The sequence below is a fragment of the Balaenoptera acutorostrata genome, chromosome 13, assembly GCF_949987535.1.
Source record: "Balaenoptera acutorostrata chromosome 13, mBalAcu1.1, whole genome shotgun sequence".
NCBI lineage: Eukaryota > Metazoa > Chordata > Mammalia > Artiodactyla > Balaenopteridae > Balaenoptera > Balaenoptera acutorostrata.
Window position 1 is genome coordinate 72,588,170 of NC_080076.1, and position 23,664 is coordinate 72,611,833.

The following is a 23,664-nucleotide window of genomic DNA, read 5'->3' on the forward strand; positions in this document are numbered from 1 at the left end:
AAAACTAGACATGTTGGATAAAATTTTAAAACACCTTAAATGCATCCATGAGCTGGAATGGATATAAGGAATCCTCAGGCCAAAAATTAAGTGGGTGTGGAAACCTGGGGAGATAAGAGCTCTGAAGTCTGCTTCTCACTGGCATTTACTGAGCCCACTGAGCCTAACTAAGTTTTCACTGCCTCAAATGACCTGCCTGATATAGGGCATCCAGTTTGAGATAATCTCCCTCAAGCTGGGCCCCCCAAGGGCTATACCTTCAATATAATGGTGAATCAAGAATAATAATATACAAGGAAAATTGCTTGTCTTAAAGGTTAGTCATAAGCAGAGCAGAAAAAAAAAAATCCCCTAAGAATCTGTTATCAGGAGCAGACCCTCACTTGGCTTCACAGCACAAATACATGCTATCAGGATGATCCAATAAAACCTCTAGTAGAGAATACAGCATGGTCCCAAATTGGCAATGTCCCCAGTCACATGAGAGAAACAAATCCTCTCTAGAGGTTCTCCCCTTCATTCCAGACCTTATGGAACCCCAGATGTGAAGGTGAAAGGAAAACGAGCAGCTCACAGTATAACATCTCCAAACACACAAGGAAATACAACACACATTGGCATAAGCAATGGCCGACAGAAATAACAGCAGAATCAGACGTAACAAAACTACTCAATATAGCAAAATTAACAGACACAATATAAAATAAGCATGTTTAATATATTACTAGAAACAGAAAGGTGGCTTGAAAATGAGTAAAAAGCATTCAAAAATACTAAAGAACTTGCAGAAATTGAAAAAAATCACTAAAAACAATGAATAATTTTATAGCAGATTACACATGAAGAGAGTATTGGTGACATGGAAGTGAGATCTGTGGAAATTTTCCGGAAAGCAACACAGACACACAAAGAGGTGAGAAGTGTAAAAAAGAAATTAAGAGACATGGAGGATAAAGTGAGAAGATCCCACGTGTGTCTAATCAAAATGGAACAGAAGCAATCTTTGACGAGTTAATGACTAAAAAATTAACTTTTGAAAAGAAACACCAATATACAAAGTCAATTCCAACAAATCCTAATCAGGGTAAATAAAAAGACATCCACAGCTAAATACAATATAGTGAGATCGCAAGACCTTTAAAACAAAATTTTAAAAGGAGCCAAACTTGGGTGGGGGATACCTTGAAAGAGCATTGATTAGAGAGTTCACTGTCTTCTGACCACCAAAGAAAGTCAGAAGACAATGAAGCGATATCTCCAAAGTAGAAGAGAAAATGTTAGTGTTCCTAGTGAAAATATCTTTCAGGGACCAAAGGAAAATACATTAACAAAATGTCTTATTAAAACAATACTGGGACTTCCCTGGTGGTCCAATGGCTAAGACTCCATGCTCCCAATGCAGTGGGCCTGGGTTTGATCCCTGGGCAGGGATCTAGATCCCACATGCATGCCACAACTAAGAGTCCACAGGCCGCAACTAAGAGACCACATGCTGCAACCAAAAGATCCCACATGCCACAACGAAGATCCTGCAGATGGCAACGAAGATCCCACGTGAAGCAACTAAGACCTGGCACAGCCAAACAAATAAATAAATATTTTTAAAAAAATTAAATGGCTCATGGAGTTAGACTTTGATGAGTTAAGTATTGGACTGGCCAAAAAGTTCATTCGGATTTTTCCACAACATCTTACTGAAAAACCCAAACGAACTTTTTGGCCAACCCAATATTATGTAAAACATATAGAGGAATAGGAATACTAAATTTCCAAAACAGAGGAAAAACACTGTATGTGGGGGAGAAATTTTCAGTCAATCTAAAAGAAAGTAGGAAAGGAGAGGAAAAAGGAATGCAGATAAGCTGGAATAAAAATTAAAAAATAAGAAGATGGAAATAACCAATATATCAATAATTACACAAAATTTAAATAAGTTAAATGCTTTGGGTAAGAACAAAAAATATCAAATAAAAACAAAATCCCACTATACGCTAGTTACAAGAAAACACCTAAGACATAAGTACACAGACAAGACAGACTTTGAGGCAAAAAATATTACTAGATGTCAACTTTCAGAAAATAAAAAAAGCAATCACTTCTTGGCCTTTTGGCTAAGATCAAGTGTAGAAAATTTAAAAAGCCACTTTATAATAATAAAAAGTAAAATTCATAGAGTTCTAAAACTCACAGGCACCTAGTAATATCTCAAAATAAAGTAAAATGGACACAATCAGAAGGAGAAATAGATAAATCCACAATCATAATGGAGGATGTTAACATCTCTCTCCCAGTAATGAGAGCTCAGACAGACCAAAAATATCAGCAAGGGTTCAAACAACACAATTAACACCTGGTAACAGGCACATACAGGGAATTACACATAACTGCAAAATACATATTTTTGAAATGCACACAGGACATTTATGAATATTAGCCACATACTTGGGCCGGTTGTCAAGCCTCAGCAAATTTCAAAGGATTGGCATACAGACCACATTCTCAGATCACAATGAAGACAGTTCAAAATCAGTAACGAAAAGGTAATTAGAAAAAGCAACCATGTCTGAACATTAAGAAATATGCTTTTAAAATAACTCATGGATCAAAGAAGAAATCAAAAATCAGAAAATACAATTAAAAATTAAAATATTATATACCTAAACTTATAGGACATAGATAAAGCTGTACTTAGAGGGAAATTTATAGCCTAAAAGCTCATGTTGTAAAAGAATAAAGGCTAAATAATGAGCTAAACATCCAATTTGAGTAGGAAAATGAACATGAGGATAAACCCAAAGGACACATAAGGAAATGAAGATCAGAAATTAATGAAAGCGAAAACAAACATAATAGAAAAGGGACCAAGAAAGCTGAGGTTGATTCTTAGAAAAACTAAAACTGACAAACTTTAATGATAAGGAAAATGGAAGGAGAAAATGGATGAACCCAAAAAACAATATTTGGAATGAAAAGAGGACATAGATAGAGATGCTACAGATATTTTAAGGGTATTGTGAATAACTCTGTAACAACATCTTTGAAAACTGAGATAAAATTCTAGAAAAATAAAACTTAAAACTGACTCAAAAATTAGAAAAACGTGAATAGTATTATAACCTTTTAAAAATTCAATCAGTTAAAAAAATCTCCCCACACATATACACACAAAACTCCAGACACAGCTGACCAAGGACTAACCAACCTTACAGAAACTATCCCAAGAGGGATACTCCCCAACTCATTTCTTGAGGCTAGTATAACCTGGTCACCAAAACCTAACAAGGACAGTGCAAGAAAGGAAAATCACAAACTAGTGTCACTCACATGCTGGTACAATTCAAAACAAAATATTAACAAATCTAGCAATATAGAAAAATTATAATCATTCCAGAAGTGCAAGGTTTAGCCTATGAAAAACTAACCAATGTAATTCACCATGTTAACAAATTAAAGGAGAACACTGAATGGTCATCTCAATGGATGCAGAAAACACTTGAGAAAAAATTCAACATGCATCAATGATATTTAAAAGGAAAAAAACGCTTAAAAATAGGAATAGAAAGAAACTTCCTTAATCTGATGAATGATATCTACCAAAGGGGAAAAAAGCTTTCTCTCTGAGATGGGGAACAAAAGGTACCCATTTTACCCTTTACATTCAACACTGTATTGGCAGTCCTAGCCAATGCAACAAGGCAAGAAAAATACATGAGGTATGAGAATTGGCAAAATTATCATTGCTCCCAGATGATGTATCATAGAAAATCCAAAAGAATCTAAAGATAAAATAGAATCATCAATATATAAAAATCAATTACATTTTTATTTACTAGCAACAAACTGTCAGGAAATAAAGTTTTAAAAAATATTATTTACAGTAGCATCAAAAATCCTCAGATACCTAGGATACATAGGTACATACATAGTAACAAAGGACATACAAGACTTCTAAAGGGAAAATCACAATACTTTCTTGAAAAACACTAAAGAAAGATCTAAATTAATGGAGAGTTATACCATCTTCATGGTTTGGAAGGCTTATAAAGATATCAATTCTTCTCAAACTGATGACATACAATCAATTCCAATGAAACCCCTATAGCTTTTCTCATGGAGCTTGATAAAATGATTCTAAAATTTATATGGAAATGCAAAGGACCAAGAATAGTCAAGACACTCTTGAAGCAGAAGAAGTGGCAAGACCAGCTCTACTAGACATCAAAACTTATTGTAAAACTATAATAAATAAATCAGTGTGGTACTGGCATAGAGAAACAACAAATGTAACTGAATAAAAATCCAGAAACAGATTCATACATATATGAACATTCGATATACAAGAGAGGTTGCGCTGTAGATTAATGAGAAAGGTAAGACTCTTCAATAAGGGGTGTAAGGACAATCAGGAAGAAGGAAGGAACTGGAGCTCTACCTCATACCATACACAAAAGGCAATTTCAGGTGGATTAAAGGTCTATATGTGAAAGACAAAACTATAAACACTTTAGAAGACAATACAAAACAGTATCTTCATGACCTCAGGATAGGGAAGGATTTCTTAAATAAGTTACAAAAAATGCAAACAGTAAAAGAAAAGACTGATAAATTAGTCTATATTAAAATTAAGAGGGACTTCCCTGGTGGCACAGTGGGTAAGACTCTGTGCTCCAGGGGCCCGGGTTCGATCCCTGCTCAGAGAACTAGATCCCACATGCATGCTGAAACTAAGAGTTCGCATGCCACAACTAAGGAGCCAGCGAGCCTCAACTAAGGAGCCCACATGTCACAACTAAGGAGCCCACAAGCTGCAACTAAGGAGCTCGCCTGCCACAACTAAGACCTCATTCAAGAAAATTAAAAAAAAAAAATTAAGAACGTCTCATCAAAAGACTATAAAAATAGAGTTAAAAAAAAGTATGCCAAAGAGTGGAAGATTTTTGCAACACAGACAACTTATAAAGAACCTGTATCTAGAATATACAAAAATACAAATCAATAAAAAGAAGACAAAAGAATAGAAAAATGGGAAAAAGTCTTGAGCAAACACTTTATCAAAGAAGAAATTCAAATAGTCAATAGACATGAAAAGATGCTCAACCACATTAGACATCAGGTAAATGCAAATTAAACCATAATGAGATAATACTACACACCCTTCAGACTGGCAAAAAACAAATCAAGTCTAGCAATATCAAGTGTAGGTGAGGGTAGAGGAATGAAGCACTTAGTGCCAATGGGCATGTAAATTGATACAACTGCTTCTGAAAAGAATTTGGCATTATCTAGTAAAGTTGAAATGGGCATGGCCTATGATGCAGCAAGTCTCCAAGGATTATGCATGCAACAGGAGACATAAACATGAATGTCCACAGATGTACTGTAATAGCAAAAAGCTAGAAACAACCCAAATGCCAGTCATAGAGACATGGATTTTTAAAACTGTGGTATGTTCCATTGTAGGTGTAATTTGTTTTTATTACTGTATAATATTCAGCACTATGATACAGTAGTGAAGATGAATAAATTACAGCTACACTCAACAACATGTGTAAATTTCTGGAACATAATATTGAAAAGAAAACAAATTGCAGAATAGTAAATAAAATGTTATGTCCGGGACTTCCCGGTGGCACAGTGGTAACGAATCCGCCTGCCAATGCAGGGGACACGGGTTGGAGCCCTGGTCCGGGAAAATCCCACATGCCGCGGAGCAACTAAGCCCGTGCGCCACAACTTCTGAACCTGTGCTCTAGAGCTCACGAGCCACAACTACTGAGCCCCCGCGTGCCACAACTATTGAAGCCTGCGTGCCTAGAGCCTGTGCTCCACAACAAAGACAAGCCATCGCCATGAGAAGCCCGCTCACTGCAACTAGAGAAAGCCCACGTGCAACAACAAAGATGCAATGCAGCCAAAACTAAATAAATAAATGTATTTTTTTTAAAAAGTTATGTCCATTTAAGTTCAAAAACAGGCAAAACAAAGCAATTATTTAGAAATACAAGCCAACATGGTAAAAGTATAAGAAGAGCAAAGAAAAGATAAACACAGAATTCAGGTTTGTAGTTACCGCTGAGCAAGGAAGAAAGGGGAAAGGACCCAGGAGGGGCACACAGGGATTATAAAGTAATAACAATGTGTGTTTTCTTAAACCAGGTGATGGATGTACACTGCATATTCTTCTTACCTTATAAATATCTTATACAGTATTCTTTTGTAGCTGCTCAATGTCTAATAAGAATAATCGCTAAAACAGTAGCTTAAAGGAGAAAAACCCCATACAATTTTATCAATAGATGCTGAAAAGGCATTTGACAATGGGGGATGGGGATGGGGGCCTCACAACCCACATTTCATTCTGTGTAACTGGTGCCCCCTGGTGCTCAACTCAGACAAGATTGGCAGCCACGGCTTCGTCCCAGAAGCCCCAAGTTTAAAAAACAAGACAACAGCATCAACAAAAACAGAAAAAACTCTTTCCACACTTTAAAGACCAGTCACCAAAACCAACAGACAATATTCTGCTCAACCCTAACATGTGGATTTCCATCCTCATCAGAAAAAAGACTGGATAATTAATTATTCAACACTGTTTCAGGGGTTCGGCAATTACAACTGGCATACTGGCAAATTTGCACATTTTATCTAAAAATACAAGTTTATTTTGAAAACTACCAGAGTTTATAAAATAGAAAATAAATTATATTAAACAATTTGCTTTTCTATATATTAATAATCAGGAATAGAGATGGGGGGAAAATTCCATTCACAATAGTGACAAATACCATAAAACAGGAATAAAATGAGAACGTTACACAACCCATATGAAGAAATAAAATCTTATTGGAAGATCTAAAAGGAGTCAAACAAATGGAAAACCATTTCGTATCGTCTAGGGAGATTTAAAATCATAAAAATGTCAACTCTCCCATAACTTACATCTAAATTTAATGCAATTATAATTTAAATCCCAATGGAACTTGTTGCGGGGGCGGGCAGGGACGGGAGAGAACTGGATTACGTGATTTTAAATTTCATGAGAGAAGAAATGCTAAGAATAGCCTGGAAAACTATTTTAATAAGAAAAACAGCGAGGGAGAGTGATCCATCTAGATGCTAATGACGCCCCCAAAGCTAGTTTCAGGTAGGACCTCACCCCTCTCGTCGGAATCGCCTGTCCAGCTGGTAACAGGCTGTCTCCATTGACATATGTAAGGGTCACCTCAAGCCCAACAGGTCCAAAACCAAATAGAATGAATATAAATAATGACCTAGGTGGTTCGTTTAATAAATGGGGGTGGCATAAGTGAATTTCCATCTGGAAAAACCAAAACCAAAGTCTGACTCCTGCCTAACCGCAGATACTAAAATATTTCCCACAGGGAGTGGAGGTTGACACAAAAAACTTTAATACAGTGCAACAAAATGCAGGAGAATGTTTGCGGGTGGGTAGAGGGGGAAGGACTTTCTTAAACACGATAGGAAACCCCAAAACCTTTCAAGAAACACCATAAACCAGGCCAAGGACAGACAAACCAGCAGAAAAGAAAGTTGTGAGCCGAGGTCGTGAAACCCAAGAGGCCTCAGGTCCCGAGAGTCAGCGAGCTGGACCTTCAGGGGAAATTACCTGGAAAGGGTATTTCAAAATGTAAAACATGCAGCTTCCTTCCCAGGTCCTCTGTCTTGCAGACGTAAAAGCACCACACACACCATCAAGGACATTTATACCAAAAAGTTTTCTGTAGTGACCACAAAAAGTTGGAAAACAACCGGGTAAAACGTTTCACCTGTGCCCGGGCTTAATACGCAGACTCCAGCGTAAAAAATTACCCATTTCTCTGCTTGGGGTCTGAGCCGGACACTGGAACCCCAAGGCCTTCCTTCCGCTGGCCCTAGAATGTGGGACCCTCGAGGCCTCCGCCCCCAAGCTGGGCCCTGGGCGGGCCTTGTACACCCGGATTTGCTCACGACGCCCTACTCTCACCCCGTCTGAGGCTCGGACGCCCGCCCACACGGGCTCGGGCACGTAGGCGGGCTCGCGACGTTCCCAGGGCGCATGCGCTGGGCACAGACCACGTGCCAGGCCGCTGCACCGCGCAGGCGCCGTTGCGCGCCTGCCTTGAGGGTCTGGAGGAGGTTGGGATGGGCGACCTGGGAGAAGGCAGGCGCCCGGATGGGACTGAGCATTGGACACCCCCAAAGCCTCTGGAGATAGATGGCCGAGGGCCGGGTCCTGGACGTGTCCTCTGGGCCAGGTGAGAGTTTGCAGCCAGTCCCCGGGCTTGTGCTGTGTTATGGTAGCTGATGATTTAGCGTGAGGAACTCAAAACTCTTCCTTCTGACAACTAGGGGTTCTCCTCGCATCGCAGCACCCCCAAACCCAGCTAGTGCCAGACTGGCTTAAATGGTGGGGAAATGGGGAGGGGAGTGAGAACCCAGAGCTTCAACAGAGTAGTGGGGAAGAAAGGACCGTAAATTCAAAGTTGTGGGTTAGAGCCGCCCACAGCTTCCCGAGAACTGCAGTTGCTCGGGCAGGAAGTGGCCCCAGAGAGTCCCATGGAAGCATCTCAGCAGAGTCCAGAGGGGACAAGAAAGGAGGGATGTGTCCGTCAGACCCTCCCCCTGTCCCTGGTCCAGGTTAGCCTCAGTGGCATGGGCTCCCCTATCTCCAGGCCCTGACTGGAAGCTGCTGAGAAAGCCCGAGCCCCGGGAAGTAGCAGGGGCAACCTGCTTTGCGGACCGAAGGCGGCTGGATGGAAGACCCGCCCTCCTCACCTCGGAATACTGAAGTGGGCCGACGGTTAGAAGGCCAGAAGGCCATAGGGTAACACCCCACGAGGGCCAATGAGTAGGCTGTGGAAGGCCTACAGGTAGCAGGTGGGGCCAGTGAATCTTGGAAGCAAAGATAAGGGGTCAGGGCAGCAAGGGCTTTGGGGCCCCATTCCAACCGTCGGTATGGGCCTCTGGATAAATTTCTGGTGGAGAACTACGACTTACTAAGCCAGAAAACCTCTACTGTCATCCAATGCCTTTTAGAGGAGGAAAAGGGGACCCAGGATGGGCAGTGATTTGTCCGAGGCCTTGTGAGCTGAAAGAAGGAAATTTCTGCAGGATCCACCAGGGGTCCTAGTTGGGCCTGGCATATTCCAAGTTACTGCCATGAAAACTGCCAGACTAAAAAACAGGCTTGGCAACATTTGGGCTCATTGCTGAGTGGGATTGTCCCTCGCCAGGCCCTTCCTCTGTCCAGTCTGTGTCTTGCTCACTATGGAGAGGGTGCCCCCAGCAGTGCTGAGGACAGTTGGAGGCCTCAAACATGGCAGCAGAGAACGCATGTTCTTTTGTAGCTCTGCCTCCTGTGGCCAAGCTGGCTGTCCACCTGCTCAGGAACCAAGAGCAATGTGGCCGTTCCAAAGGAAGCCTCAGAGGTTCCATCTCCAGCAAAGGGCAGAATCCTCCAGTGGAATTTTGAGGATGTTTCAGGCATCTAGGCAACTGCCAACAGGTCCCTTACAGCCTGGCCCAGATGCAGGACAGCCTTACATCGGGGACGAGTTGCCAGTGGAGGCACAGCCCGCTCAGACCAAATCTTGTGTTCTGTGTAAAAGGGAAAGAAGTTTGAGCTCTATCAGTCTTAACACGGATTGGTCTGTAGAGCTGTGGATGCTTGCCCAGGGCTGCTTGAACCACGGGTCTAAAAGACAGTCATGTCTTTCAAGGGGAACTGGACCTAACAAGAGGAGCCAAAAAGCAGTGCCACTCACACAGGAGGAACCAGAGAAGTTTCTCTCAGCCTATTAACCTATGCCTTCCTTTGGTAAACAATGTCAAACCCTTGTCCTGACGTAGTAATACAGTATTGATGTGGGGTTTGTAATGCTAAATCCATGGGACACTTAGGGGCTGAGGGGTGATATAAGGTGAACATTTCCCTGAGGACTTGCCCCTTGTTTTTCATCTGATTTACAAAGTCCCTACCCCAAGACTCAGAACTACAGCTGTGTCCCAGAGAGAAACACAACCGGCCAACAAAGATGTTCTATCTCACGTAAATTAACTCAAACCAACTCAAAAATCCGTCACTTTTCACCTTTCAGATTAGTAAACAGTTCAGATGGAACAGACTACAGACAGGCAAGTGGGGGTGAGGGGCAAGGTAAATACCGTTGGTGGGAGTTGAAATTGGGAAGTCTTTTCTGAAATGTATCTTAGAATTTTTAATGCATCCACTGTCCGACAGCCATTTCTCTCTTTGGAACTTAACCCTGTATAAACCCAGATCTGAGTTAACGATTAAGTACACATGTATACACACACACACACTCATCACAGCACTTTTCGTAAACCTTAAAAACCAAAATCTCTATAAATGGGACCACTAAATGAAAGTACATCCAAGACGATGAAATGCTATGTGGTTGTTCAGAAGAATAAAGTAGATCCATGTGAGCTCTTCAGAAACAAGTCCCAAGATCTACTAAGTGAGAAACAGGCAGAAACAGAACAGTAGATGTGTAGTTGTGTGCTCAGGACGGATACTCTTTCCAGGGAGAATGAGCATTGGGGGGCGGGGGGGTGGGGAGGAGGGAGCCTTGCTTTTCATGGTCCAGTCTTTCGTACTGTTTGAATTTTTACCATGTGCATGTGTCACTTGAAAAAAAAACAAAAAGCACCAAAGTCCCCATCCCTCCCACTCCTTAAAAACAAGGGTCGCTGCACTCATTCACCTTCTTGCCGCCTTGAACTCAGGACCTTCCTGCCACAGACCCGCCAGACCATCTTCTTCTCCCAAGTTTTAGACAATTCCAAGCAGGTTAGTTATCCAGGACAAGGAAGGGGGAGGAACCCCTGCATCTTATCTTCCCACCCAGAATGGAAGGAGCTCTGCCTAGAAGGAGGCTGCATTCAGCACCGCTGTGGTTGGATTTAAACAGCAAAGTGGGAACACCCAGAAGTTGAAACTAAAATGTTTAAGAAATTCAATATTTCAGTTTCTATGGGTGTCCAGGAGGGTGAAGACATAAGACAAGATGGTGGAGATGAGGAAGAATCTGAAGACAGTTTAAAGCCACAGTGGTGGAAAGAATGAAGAGGAGGAAGGTGCTGGATTTTACTAAGAGAAGAAAACGGACTGAGTTCAGGAGTCTCACCAGTGAAAGTTTATAGTATTGCATTTTGATTACAGGTATGTAAATTAAAAACTTCAGTATTACCCTCTGGTAAAAATGCAGAACCAGCTTGCACTTAGATTAAAACAGCAGGTTTGGGGACAAAAATGGACCGTATGCTGCCTGTGATGAAGAGAGCGAGCTGGACAGGAGAGGAACCACCAGCTCAAGAAGCCCTAAGACTCTTAGCAAATCTTCCAGAGGAAGAGGTCAGGGCCGCTCTGACTGATATTTCCCCCAAAGAGCCCTTGCCCAGGGATGTGGTTTGGAAAAGTCCCAAACCCACAAGTCACAAGTGCTTCTGGCCACGTGCACAAGTGGGTAAAGACCTCCGATTCCCATGGGGCCTGCCTCCCTCGCCAGCGCTTCCCAGCCTACTGGAGTCTTCACGGGGCAGCACGTGGCCACTGCTGACCAGAGGTGGGTAGATGCTGGAAACACACCGAGAGGTCTGAATCGCAGACCAGTGGTACAAGACCATAGTTCTTGTGCCTTCAGAAAACCCAAAGTCCCCAAATAAAGGGGGAAGAAGAGAGTCGGGAGAAATCAAACCAGAATTTTTCCAATGGCCCTTAAAGAGAAAATTCAGCAACTCTTGCCTTTGTCTTTGACCCTGAGAAGTTGAGAGACACAGCTGTTATGAGGCTGTGACCAGGCGGGAAGGAAGGCATGGTGTGCTTCCTACAGAGCCACCTCTGGAGTCCCTGTGGTTCAGTGACCCCCTCCTCCCATCTGCCCCAAAGCAGGGACCTTGACTGGGCCTGGTGGGGCCAGACAGGGGGGACGCAGTAAGAGAAAAGGCAGTGCCAGGCTCTCCAGATGGCCGGGACCATTGAGGAAGATGCGCTCCCTAGGACCCTGCCACACCCACAGACGAGGCTGCCACCAACCAGCACAGGGGCTCCTTCACACACATGGTCCTTTCCTAAAGGGAATCCTTTGGAATTCAAACATTCAGTGTGTTACCCAGGTCAGCAGTCTGACCAGAGTCGGATCTGTCCACGCCACAACCTGGACTCAAGTGTTTGAGGCAGGAAACCTCACTGTCCACTGTGAGTTCTCCAGCAGGGAGAACTTAGGTGGTGAATGGGGAAGTTGAACAGGAGGATCTTTCTTCCCCAAGCTGTCTGGACGGTGCCACAGCCAAGACCGACCACTTGGGCCACCACTCACATCCCCGACCTGAGGCAGGAGCCACGAGACAGGGAGCTGCTCAGCGCTGAGCCTCCTCCTGACCGTGGCCCTGTGGGGATCCCCTGGATTGGAGCTCCTGGGGGAGCACCAGCCTGGGGGGCCCTGTCCCTCCCCCAGCCCTGCCCCTGGAGCCTCCCCAACTTCCAAACGGCACTGGATTCACCACACCTTGAGGAGCCAGGAGCCAAGAGAAGCAGCTCAGACTTGGCGTCCTGCTGCTGTTCTCTGCGCAAGAGTCACCAAAAGAATGTATGGTCTCACAGCAGGCAGAGCATCTTGTTTCTTTTAAAAAATAAATATTTATAAACTTAGAGAGGACGATTCAAAGAATCAGAGTCTCTTTCCCTCCAAAAGCACAAATATCCCATGTGAGTCAAACCAAGGTAAGTCCATCAACCCATAAATGAAACTCCACCCCCAGGAGCTCTGCCTTGAGGGGCAGGGGAGCTGATCTCTGGCTCCAGGCCTCTTAGTCCCCCTTGGTGATCAGGTCCTCGATGTAGGCATCCAGCTCGTCATCTGTGTTAATGTCTATGTCCTGGAACAGAGCAGGGCAGGGTCAGCCGGGGTCCACAAGGTGGTGGGGGGCCCGCCTCCCCCCACTTCTTGCAGCCCGTGCCCCTTCCTCTCACCCCTCCACCCTGGCTGTCAGGCCTGTCCCTTCTTGATCATCCGCCCCCTCCCTCCTCGGTGCACAGATGGCGCCCAGATTTCTTGCTCCTGCCCTGCCTCTACCCCAAGTTCCCAGCTTGCCTTAGCCATGCTGCAGGCTTCTCAGACTCAAAACATCCAACAGCTCAACGGCACCACCACCCCGAGTTGCTCCATCTTGGTACAGGCCACCACCGCCTGCCCTCCACCCAGGGGCTCAGACAAACCAGAACCATCACCCTTGTTTCCTCCCCTTCCCTCAAAGACATTACAACAAATCTGCCCACTTCTCTCCCTCCTCACTGTCACCATCCAAGGTTCAGGCTGCCAGAATCTCTCACCCAGACAACTGTGGGAACCTCCTCACTGGAGTCCCGGATTCTAACCTCCGCCCCCTCCAGGCCCTCCTACAACCAACCAGAGTAAATGTCTTAGATTGCAAACGTCTTAGTGCCACACCCTCCAGGGACTTCCCACCTGGTACAGGGCCCTGCTTCTTCTATCGCCCACATCTCCCTGCCTTAGGCCTCGGGCCCTGCTCTTCCCTCTCCCCAGAGCTCTCACATCCCACTCCTGCGTGACTGGGTTCTGCCCTCAGCTCAAGGACCTCCTCAGAGAGGCTTCGCCTGAACACCCTAGTAAAGTGGCATCCCTGTTTTCTGTCTCTCTCGTATTTACTTCACAGCACTTCCCGCCAACAGTAGTTCTGTCTCCTCCACTTGTTGGGCTATGAGAGCAGGACCCCTATCTTGCCTGTCTGCTTCACCAAGGGTCCACAGGACAGGCACAGAGCAGTTGTCCTCAATGATTACTGCCTGGATAAAGGGCTGAGACCCTACAGGGCGCTCCCTGCTTCTGGGCTACCTAATCCCATCTGGGCGTCATCTGGAAAAGTGAGAATGTCTTTCTGTTTTATGACTTGGAGGGTTCTCAAACCAGGTTGTATATCAGAATGTCTAAACAAGGGCAAAAGTCTGATACCGTGGGTCTGGCTGGGATGAGGCCCAGGCAGCCGCACCACCTCCAGCCCTCCTGGTCAGGATGCTGTGCAGCCAGGGGTGGAACCACAGATTCCTGTGAGTGGGGAGAAGGGAGCAGGAGGTGCCCAAGCCCCCCCTCCCTGAGACACCAGGTGGTCCGCTACAATGAGAGGGCTGCCTGGCTCACCTCCTGCACCTTTTGCAGGAGCGCCACGATGTTGGTCCTCAGCTTCTGCAGCTTCTCCTCTGTCTCGCGGAGCTTTCTCTCGGAGGTACGCAGGCTCTCCTCAGAAGCCTTGGCCCGCGAGTCGGCGCGGCTCTGGTAGGAATGGCACAGGTTCTGGAGCCCCACTTCATACTGCTTGAAGTACTCTTTCTGTTGGGAGAGGAGCTGGAGGGTGAGTGCATGAGCTCACGAGGGTCCCTAGTGCCCTTCTAGATGGGCACTGGTGTCCCCAACTGGCTCAGCACAAGGAAGCTCAGTCTGAAGGGATGCCGGACCCAGAAGCAAGTGATCTCTCTAGCTCCAGAGAAGAAAGACCTCGACATCCACCTCACAGGGCTGCCACGAGGATGAAGACGGGATCACACATGAAGCACATACCAAAGTGCTCTGGCAGACTGCCAGCCGTGAGTAAATGTGAGGGATGATTCTCACCATTCACCTTTCTAAGTGCACAACAGCACTTTGAGCAAACCACTTCCAAGTCACAACCAACAATGTCAAGATCAAAAGTTCTCTTCCACAAGTATTTATCAAGCACCTATCAACAACAGATTCCTCCAGGTTTGTGTAGTATGTTTATACAGCATCAGAGCTTTTCACCATCTTCCCTGAGTACCTGAAACTTCCCGGGGGTGGGGCAGTAATGTTAATTAGCACTTTCTCTAGACATGGGGCTTTATCAAACTTTTAGAAAGCAGCAGAACACTTGTTTCAAATGAAAGTTACATGGAATCTCAGTATAAAAAACAATTTGGGTAATAACTCTTTATGTTTAATTTCAGAGTTATAACATTATGATTTACTCATAAATCACCAACGTGAATGATGAGGCCATTCTGATGAACACAAATCCATGACCAGCAGGTCCTGGCTGACAACTGCAGTCTCGCCAACTCTAGCATTTATTTACTTCTGTGAAGATGTATGAACTACCTAGCACTGAACAGCTAAAAACTGCTGTTTTTAAAACGTGTTAGAGGGCTTCCCTGGTGGCACAGTGGTTGAGAGTCTGCCTGCCAATGCAGGGGACACGGGTTCGAGCCCTGGTCTGGGAAGATCCCACATGCCACGGAGCAACTAGGCCCATGAGCCACAACTACTGAGTCTGCGCATCTGAGCCTGTGCTCCGCAACAAGAGAGGCCGCGACAGTGAGAGGCCCGCGCACCGCGATGAAGAGTGGCCCCCGCTCGCCACAACTAGAGAAAGCCCTCACGCAGAAACGAAGACCCAACACAGCCAAAAAAAAAAAAAAAAAAAAAAAAAAAACGTGTTAGAACTATTTAATTGTTTACAATCTAGAATACTATCCCAGTAAATCAAGATGGCAACAGAAACTTCAAATTCTGCACAAAAAATAATTATCACTTGGCAGCGCAAAAATAAATGTTCAAGCAGGTGCCAAAAGTATTAAAATGTAATACACAATGTCTTAAGCCTAACTATGATTTGTATTCATTTTAATTTTTTTTCCATTAAAGATTCACATGCAGTTATGTTACTTTTAAAGTATATATATATATATATATATATATATATATATATATATATATATATATATATATATTTGAATCTAGTATTTGCAGGACCCCTGACGGTCTGGAACTCCTAGTCCAGCATGATGAGCAAAAGGACGGTCATTTACAAACTGACAAGGATACAATGAACATTAGACTCTTGTTGTGTCCCTAACGTTAAAAAAATTAAAGTTTGAGTTATTTTACGCATTTCACTCAGGTGGCTATAATATTGATGCATTAGTGGTACACCTCCCTTTACAAGCATAAGCCAACAGACTATTTTAGGCTCAGATGCTCCTATTGATTATGCTTTGGTCTGAGTGGTCAGGCCCACTGCAGAGATCCCACTGCACCCAGGCTTTGCTCTGAATTTGGCAACAACTTTAAGCCAAAAGCAACGAACATGCCAGGCCGACCTAGCTGGCCTATCAGCTGTTTGTTCCTGGGATCTGCAGAGGATGCCTGCAGCCTGAACAAGGGTAAGCGTTGAGGTGTAGCAGCTTTCTGTGAAGCCACTATGAGTTCTGCACCTTCTAGCTTCCCCAGCGTGCAGTGCCCCCTCATCTCGCAGGGGAGCAAGACCCTTGTCCTAACGAGTTGTTCCGGTTCAAATCTGGGCTCTATTAAGACAAACTGTTCACCTCTCTGCCCCTGAGTTTCTTCAGCTCCTAGCCTCATTTCCCTTTTTTAAAGTAGAATGAAGACAAAACTCCATGTTTTCCTCTCTGGCAAACTTTACCAAGCACACAGCTGCCCCACGAGGGCCTGCCATCTTAAACATATTAACCCTGCAGTTTCAATTCCAGTTGTCCTCTCCAGAAACTCCTCCCTAGAAAACTTAAGTTATTCCTACAGCAGAAACATCCTCTTGATGTGGATGACTCCCAATCCCCATCTCCAGCCCTGGCCTTCCCGCCCCTCCCAAGTGCCAGCCCCAATCTCCAGTGTCCTGTCCACTGGACATCACCAGAAATGAAGTGCTGGTACTTCCAGCCCAAGTCAAATCACAACTCATCTTCCTCACCCTCACCCTGTTTCTCTCCCAGTTAACAGCTTTGTCATCAACCTCCAATTCCCACAGGCCTGAGAGACAGGGAAGCACGTGACCTCTGCCTCCTCTCCATCATCTGCCTTCAGTCAAAGAAGGACCCCTGACACGGCCCCTTCACCTGTCAGAGCTCCCATCCCCACTCCCTAACCTATCACCATTAGACCAGCTTCCCTGTCCCTGCGTCTCCCATCCACCCTCCTACCCAGAACCAGAGTTACCCTCTTAGGGGCAGGGTCAGCCGACTACTCACTGCCTGTGACCAAATCAGCCTGCCACCTGTTTTTGTAAACAAAGCATTACTAGACCTCAGCCACATCCATTCCTTTGCATATGGTCTTATGGCAGCTTCCACACTGTAACGGCAGAGCTGAATAGTTGCCACAGAGACCTTACAGCCCATAAAGCTGAAAATATTTGCTAACTGGCCTCTACAGAAAAAGCCTCTTGACCCCTACCCTGGACATGGTTCAAGTCGACAATTCCATCCACTCAAACCTTTAGCTGGGCCTCCATTTCATACAAAGTTTAAGCCACTGCACCTCAGAGGGGTGCCCCCGATGCCTCCTATCCTGGCTCTGAGGGCCCTTCTCCCTGAGTGCTCACCACAGAGACTGCTGCCCTGGCCCCCACCTGCCCTTGCATCCCTGAGCCTTTGTTCACAACAGTCCCTCTGCCTCAAACACTTCCCGTCACTTCTAAAAACAGTCGCCCAAACCCACGTTTTCTTTAGCCCTGGTCGCTCTCTCCCCCTCCCAGAGGCTGCCCCAGCCCTCCCACCCACCTTGCAGAGCACTTACTGCTCTCAGCCTCATGTCTAGGTACCTGCTAAAAATTCAGTCTCTACTGACTCTTAAGCCACTTGGAGGCTCCAGCACTGAGGCACTGCATCTGCATTTGCTAAATAAGATCCCATGCTTATCTCCACACACCACGAGCTTCCCTATACCTCCCAGAGTCACGTTTTCGGCACTTTGAACCTAAGCTCTTTACTGTTTCCTGCCTTGGCAGAGGAAAAGGGACGTACTCCACACAAGTCACACCGGGCCTGTCCCTAAGCGAGGATTCCACTCCACCCCAGCACCTCACCAGCTGCACACCAGTTATCCAGCTGAGCAGCTTCTTTTTCCACAATGTAAAGTCCCCTCTTCCCTTCCCTCAACAGATGAAAGGGAAGCTGGCCAAGCGGGGAAGGGGGCACACAGCTGAGAGCTGACAATCACAACAAGCACCAAGGGGGGCGTGCACAGTCAAAAACCAAAGGCTGGGCAGACTCACCAGAGGAAACGATATTAGCTCATCTGAATTCATAGCACTCAGCTCCTTCTTAGAGATGGGGAAACTCGGAGGCAGGAAGTACCGTAAACAATTCCTAAACAAGAAAGAAGGTGGAGACTGGAAATCAGAATGGCACAGAGCTAGTGGAGAACCAGTGCTGACCCTGGAGCAGGACGACAACGCACCGAAGGATCTGGACGAGGAGGTCAATGGTCTCATGGTTGGTGCTCGGGGCGGTGGTGTCGGGCTCAATGCGAACGCAGTCCGAGGTGGAGGGTTCGGCCATGGCTACAGCCTGCTGAGCCACTGCCGCCTCCTCCTCCTCCCCGCCCTCCTGCTGCGTGTCCGGGCTCTGATACTCCGGGGAAGGGGGCTTCATCAACCGCACATCCTCACTGCCTTTCTCCACCCTAGGGAGGACCCAGTGTTTGTGTCACATGTGTCCCAGGCTCCCAGGATGGGCTGCCTGCCCCTGCCCAACTCTGTCAACCCAGCCTCCTAGAAGGGGCATTACCAGCGGTCTCTTGGTGTCGTGTCCGTGGGCACATAGTCAAATTTCACCTTCCACCGCACCACGTTCTTGCCCAACTCCACGGCTGTGACACGGCCTGTGTACCACTCCCTGTTCACACGCACCTCCACGTGCAGCCCTTTATCTGAGAGTGGGAATGGAGTTAGAAAACTAGACTAGAGCCCCCCACCCAGCCAGGGCCACCGCGAGAAAGGTCATCCCAGGTTCACAGGGACAAGAACCCCTAGGAGCTTGACGCCACTATGCCAGGGACATGGAGCCCAGCCACCCTGGTCTCCCTCCCCATCTGTCATGAGGGTGCCACAGAGCGGCATGATAACTGCCAGAGGTGAACACCAAGGAACTGATGCTAAAAATAAACACGAGGGCGTGCCAGCCTCAGCATTCTTCTCGGAATTAGACCATTGTTGCTTGAGAGCCTGGAGCCAGGAAAGCCTCCATAAGCCTTCGGAATACGGTGCTGCTGGCAAGGGGCCCCCTTCCCACTTCCCCACAGGCTCTGGGCACCTCCCTGAACTCACCTTTCTGAGCGCTCTTGAGGTCAGCTGGGTCCTCTTCCCCAGCACTGTCTGAGAGCTGCAAGAACAGAGTCTGTGAGAGGCACCGCCAGTGCCCCTGAAGAACAGACTGTCCGCCCAGGGTCATAAGCCATCACCTCATGTCGTCTCGTGTGGCCGTTTAAATCCCCAGGCCTCACTGAGAGCCACTCTCGCAACCATTATCTCAGTATCTACACACCTGCCTCCAAAAACTTCAGTAAACAAGAGAGTAGGCATAGGGGCAGAATGTCACAGACACGGAAGCAGATCTGCGTCGGTGTCACCTCAAGCCTGTGAGTAGAGCCACAAGCCAGTCTCACTCAAGATCCTACCAGGCACCGTGTTTCTAGTCATCTGTGTGACCGAGTGTCCTTCAGAGATGGACTAGGCTTCTGAAAGGCTCGTGTCACAGACTGCAGGTGGCGGATGGAGACCCTGGGGAGGGAGAATGCTGAGAACCTACCTCATTCAAGTCCTTTTTTTCCTCCTTCACGGCAAACTTGCCCCGCTTGGACCTCTCTTTCCTCCTCTCAGCCTCTTCCTCGGCTTCTTCCTCATCAGAGACCCCAAGACTCCGCTTCCGACCAGGAATGGCCTACAGCAAGAGGAGTGGGAACATGAGGGACCCTGGCAGCCCCTCAGGTGCTGAAGATCCCATCTGGCCTAAAGGAGCCATTCAGAGAGGGGTCTGTGGGTCTCAGTCCCCACCAGGGCTGGGCTCCCAACAGTACTAGGGACACAGCAACCCCCGGCCTCTACGCCCACGAGGACCTTTGCTCAAAGCTGTCACAGGGGAGCCTCTCAGTTCACTCCCCACTGAGCCACGCCAACCACTGCTGTAGCCCACCAAGGCTGTCACCAGGCTGCAACCTCTGCCCACCACGTGAGAAGCCAGTGAAGGCGACTCAAGTCTGTGCAGGACCAAACCTTGGAGGGGGCACCAAAGAGCTCCCTGGACAGGGAACCAGCAAGCTCTGTGCCCCCCACGAGTGCCTTCAGCTATCAGACTCCTCCTCTGCAGGGGCAGCACGGAAGGCTGATCTCCACTGAGGCTTCTCCACCCCCCACCGCCCCCCATGCAGTCAACACTGCCCCCTCCATTCCTACACCACTGTAGGCAGGGCTGGAGAAGGAGGAGCATCTCACCAGGGAGAGTTTACTGGGCGGCTCCGGCTTCTTGACCACTGGAGTCTTGATGGCTCGGGGGGCGGGGACCTCCCGAGGGCTCTTGGAGTTGGGCAGCAGAGATGGTGACGGTGGCTGCACGGGAGGGGCGGGCCGGGACGCAGTCTTGACTGGAGTGTTGGCAGGCTTTCGGGGCACCTCAGGAGGCTGGAGCAGCCTGGAAGTACTGGCCTCCTCCCGCGCTGTCAGGGCAGGAGGCTTTGGGACGCTGCCGATGACAGGAGCCTTCCGGGGCTGGCTGGCTGGTCTGGGAGCCTGCAGGGAAGGGGGTCTGCTCGGGGCATTCTTGATCACAGCAGGTAAAGGAGGTGACCGAGGACGCTGAGGTCTACGTGCAGGTTCCTGAAAGAGGCCCAGAGAGAGTGACAACATGGATCTCAGCACGAGATACCTGAGGAAAAGCCCTGCCCCTATCCCTGGGCTTTACCTCAGTGGAAGGTCTGGTGGTCACTTCCAAGGGCAATTTCTTCAGGTCAGCTTGGGAGCGGATGGGTGTGGTTTTCTGCAGGGTAAACATGATGAGGAGGTCGTTTGCGTATCTGGTACATTCAAGCAAACTCTTTTTGGAGCCCCACTGTCTGGGACATTGGGCAAATAAAAAAGAACACCTGGGCCACAGTCCTACTATTACAAGCCTCCCATTCTCACTGAGAAGACAAAAATTCACAGACACTCAACTACCAGCAAATTACAGGATTCCATATGATTAATCCAGCAATTGAGAGACTGGGGAAAAGTGTCAGTGGACTAAATTCCTATTAAAACAAGCCAAAAAGGTTGGAGATCCCTAAAGGCCAAAGCTGGAAAGGACAGGTGGGATTTGGCAGACAGGGAGGTATGCACACAATGAGAGCATCTGCCTGTGCAGAAGTCAGATAGGGAAAGGCTTTTGTAATAAATACGATAAACGGTTGATACCACACATATATCTAAAAAACCTGACTAGTCAATTAAGGAAAAAATTTAAAACAACAGTAATATAAGAGAACAATAAGCAGTTCTAAAAGAAACACACGAAAAAAGTGTTCAATTTTAGAAATATGAAATTCAAATTTAAGATGTGTATCTTCGCTTATCAAATTTGCAAAAACATTTAAAAATAAATGCACTGCTGGTAAAAAACAAAACATAATACATCTTCTGGAGAATAATTTGGAAATAGTTATTTAAAGCAAACATAGAATTTTAAAAATCCTTTTACTCTTTCAAATTCACTTCTGGAAAACTATCCCAAGAAAATAATTACGCACTAATAAAAAAAAGTATGTGTGTGTGATATGACACAAGTAAGTTGTGATCTCTATTTCTAATAAAAAATATATGTATTTATTTGTGTGTAGAGGTCATAAAAAGTTGGAAGGATATGCAGTTAATGGTGGTTACCTCTAAGACAGGATATGTACTTTCTGGAGTTTCACAACATTCTAAATGAATTGGACCTCTTTGTAATATATAAACAAAATTGTTTTTTTTTAAAGAATGATCAAGGCATACTGGAGAACCAGTGTGCCTGGAGGTTGGGGTTGGGAAGCTTGGGCAGCACTCATGGGTGACAGAAGGGTGAAACTGAGCCTGAGGGAACAGAGGAGCCACTGAGGGGTCCTGCCCATGTGCCCACTGCCCATGACCCACACACCTGCAGGGCCTCCAGCTTCTCCTGCTGCTGGCGAATTTTCTCTGTCAGTTGCTTCTGCTTCTCTTCCTGTGTCTTCAGATCCTTTCTGAACGTCCCCAGGGGAACCTTCTGCTTCTGTTCAGAAGCCTCACACCTGTAGAGAGAAACTGCTAGGAAGGGTGTGGCAAGATAGCTCCAGGTAGGGCAGGGTCCTTCCTCCTCAGCCAACCCATGCTCTCTCTCACCAGAGCAACCTCAGACTTCCCAAATACACAGAATTAATACTCATTGCAGGACACACTTCTATTATTTCCAGGCACTTATTATACACAGCAAGACAGAGATGTAAGGATATGAGCACTGACCTCAAGAAGCATAGTGGAAGAGTGGAAAAAGCACGGGGGGAGGCGGGGATGCCCACAAACTCCTTGTTAGAAAAAGTGCTCACCGGTCCTGCTCAGGATCAGGGTTCATGGAGCAAACCCAGGTGTCAGGGTAATCTTTTTCCACAGAACTCAGCTGGAAGGGGAGGGTCCGCCACTTCAGACACAAATCTGTGACACAGAACATACCCCCACAAAACATCAGCCATGCCCGCCAACAATAATCAGGCTCCTCCCAGCCAGGCCCAAGGCAGAGATGCCCCCGACTTTCCATGCAAAGATCCTCAGTCTGGCTCCAACTCTGCCTTCGTTACAGAACAGTCACTCTTCTCAGGGACAGTGATTCCAGCAAGCATGGAAACATTATACCACAGACCCTCAGCAGCCCCAACCCCTCTCCCTCCTCCAGCAGAATCCTGACTCATCATCACTCACACTTCTACCGATGTGGTACCAAACCTTGTGAGACCCGGCAGGGTAGACGACCTCCTGCCTCATTTAGAAGGGACAGGTGGGCACAGCACAGCCCCAAGACTGAGCTCCCAGGGCCATCACCAAACAGACTCGTATCCCTAGTGGGACATACATCCCTGAATGTCACTGAAGTCAGGAGGCCAGCACGGCGACTATGATGGAAAGGAGTCAGGAGGAGGTGCCGACCCCCAGCTCACCACACTGGATGGTGGTTGGGATTTCCATAGCTCTCCGCCGTTTGTAACGCAGCTCACTGGATGGAGGCTGGTTCCAGTTGGCAGAGAGGTAGCCGAACTCATCCCAGAACTTGATGATTCCCCGCTGGGCTGGAAGACAAGCACCCACACATCGCGTGAGGAGTCAGCCCCCTGAGGCAGCGAGAGGATCTCAAGGCTGGAGGTGAAGCGAAAGGGCATTACCAATGGCGATGTCCTTCCAGTACTGCGCCAGGTGCTCCCCCATCGCCCGCAGCAGGTGCCGGTACTCCTTGGCATCAGCAAAGTCCTGCTTGTTGTGTGTAGGCTCCAGGACCAGGTAGGGCACATCTACAACCCCAACGACCCCGCCACATGCCCTGCAGGAGGAGGTAGACACGGCTCTGTCACCCCACTGACCAAATCTCTCCCGCCAACCATCCTGGGCTGAAGCTCTCCTCAGGCAGCACTCACATGCCCCCTTCCAGCTGTGGGCCCACTTTCTCATACATCTTGATCAGGCGGCTACAGTTGTAGATGAACATGCCGTCCAGGTCCCGGTGTTCAATGTTGACCCCAAAAACAAAGTTCAGTTCCTTGGGTTCTTTAAGCGCTCTGAGAAGACAAAAGATAAATTCAAGCAGATCAACCCATTAACACACAAACACCATGGTGTTTA

At 46.9% G+C, this 23,664-nt stretch overlaps 1 protein-coding gene across 9 annotated transcripts in view; it reads right to left on the reverse strand.

Moving 5' to 3' along the window:
• Positions 1-12,636: 12,636 nt before the first annotated feature.
• The window catches only part of MORC2 (MORC family CW-type zinc finger 2), a 40,569-nt gene continuing 29,541 nt past the window's right edge, over positions 12,637-23,664 (reverse strand). For 2 of the 9 annotated variants that reach the window (XM_057526002.1, XM_057525999.1), the window contains 14 exons: positions 23,460-23,600; positions 23,211-23,365; positions 22,989-23,117; positions 22,383-22,488; positions 21,956-22,088; positions 20,747-20,821; positions 20,281-20,661; positions 19,598-19,729; positions 19,117-19,171; positions 18,578-18,719; positions 18,249-18,473; positions 18,064-18,157; positions 14,190-14,369; positions 12,637-12,900 (listed from right to left, as the gene is read on the reverse strand). In XM_057526002.1, coding sequence (XP_057381985.1) covers positions 12,832-12,900; positions 14,190-14,369; positions 18,064-18,157; positions 18,249-18,473; positions 18,578-18,719; positions 19,117-19,171; positions 19,598-19,729; positions 20,281-20,661; positions 20,747-20,821; positions 21,956-22,088; positions 22,383-22,488; positions 22,989-23,117; positions 23,211-23,365; positions 23,460-23,600 — 2,017 coding nt within the window. In that variant the 3' untranslated portion in view covers positions 12,637-12,831. Of the gene's footprint in view, positions 12,901-13,027; positions 13,421-13,994; positions 14,088-14,180; positions 14,370-18,063; positions 18,158-18,248; positions 18,474-18,577; positions 18,720-19,116; positions 19,172-19,597; positions 19,730-20,280; positions 20,662-20,746; positions 20,822-21,955; positions 22,089-22,382; positions 22,489-22,988; positions 23,118-23,210; positions 23,366-23,459; positions 23,601-23,664 lie in introns of those variants that run through there. The other 7 variants (XM_057526001.1, XM_057525998.1, XM_057525997.1 and 4 more) reach the window with 6 other exon arrangements.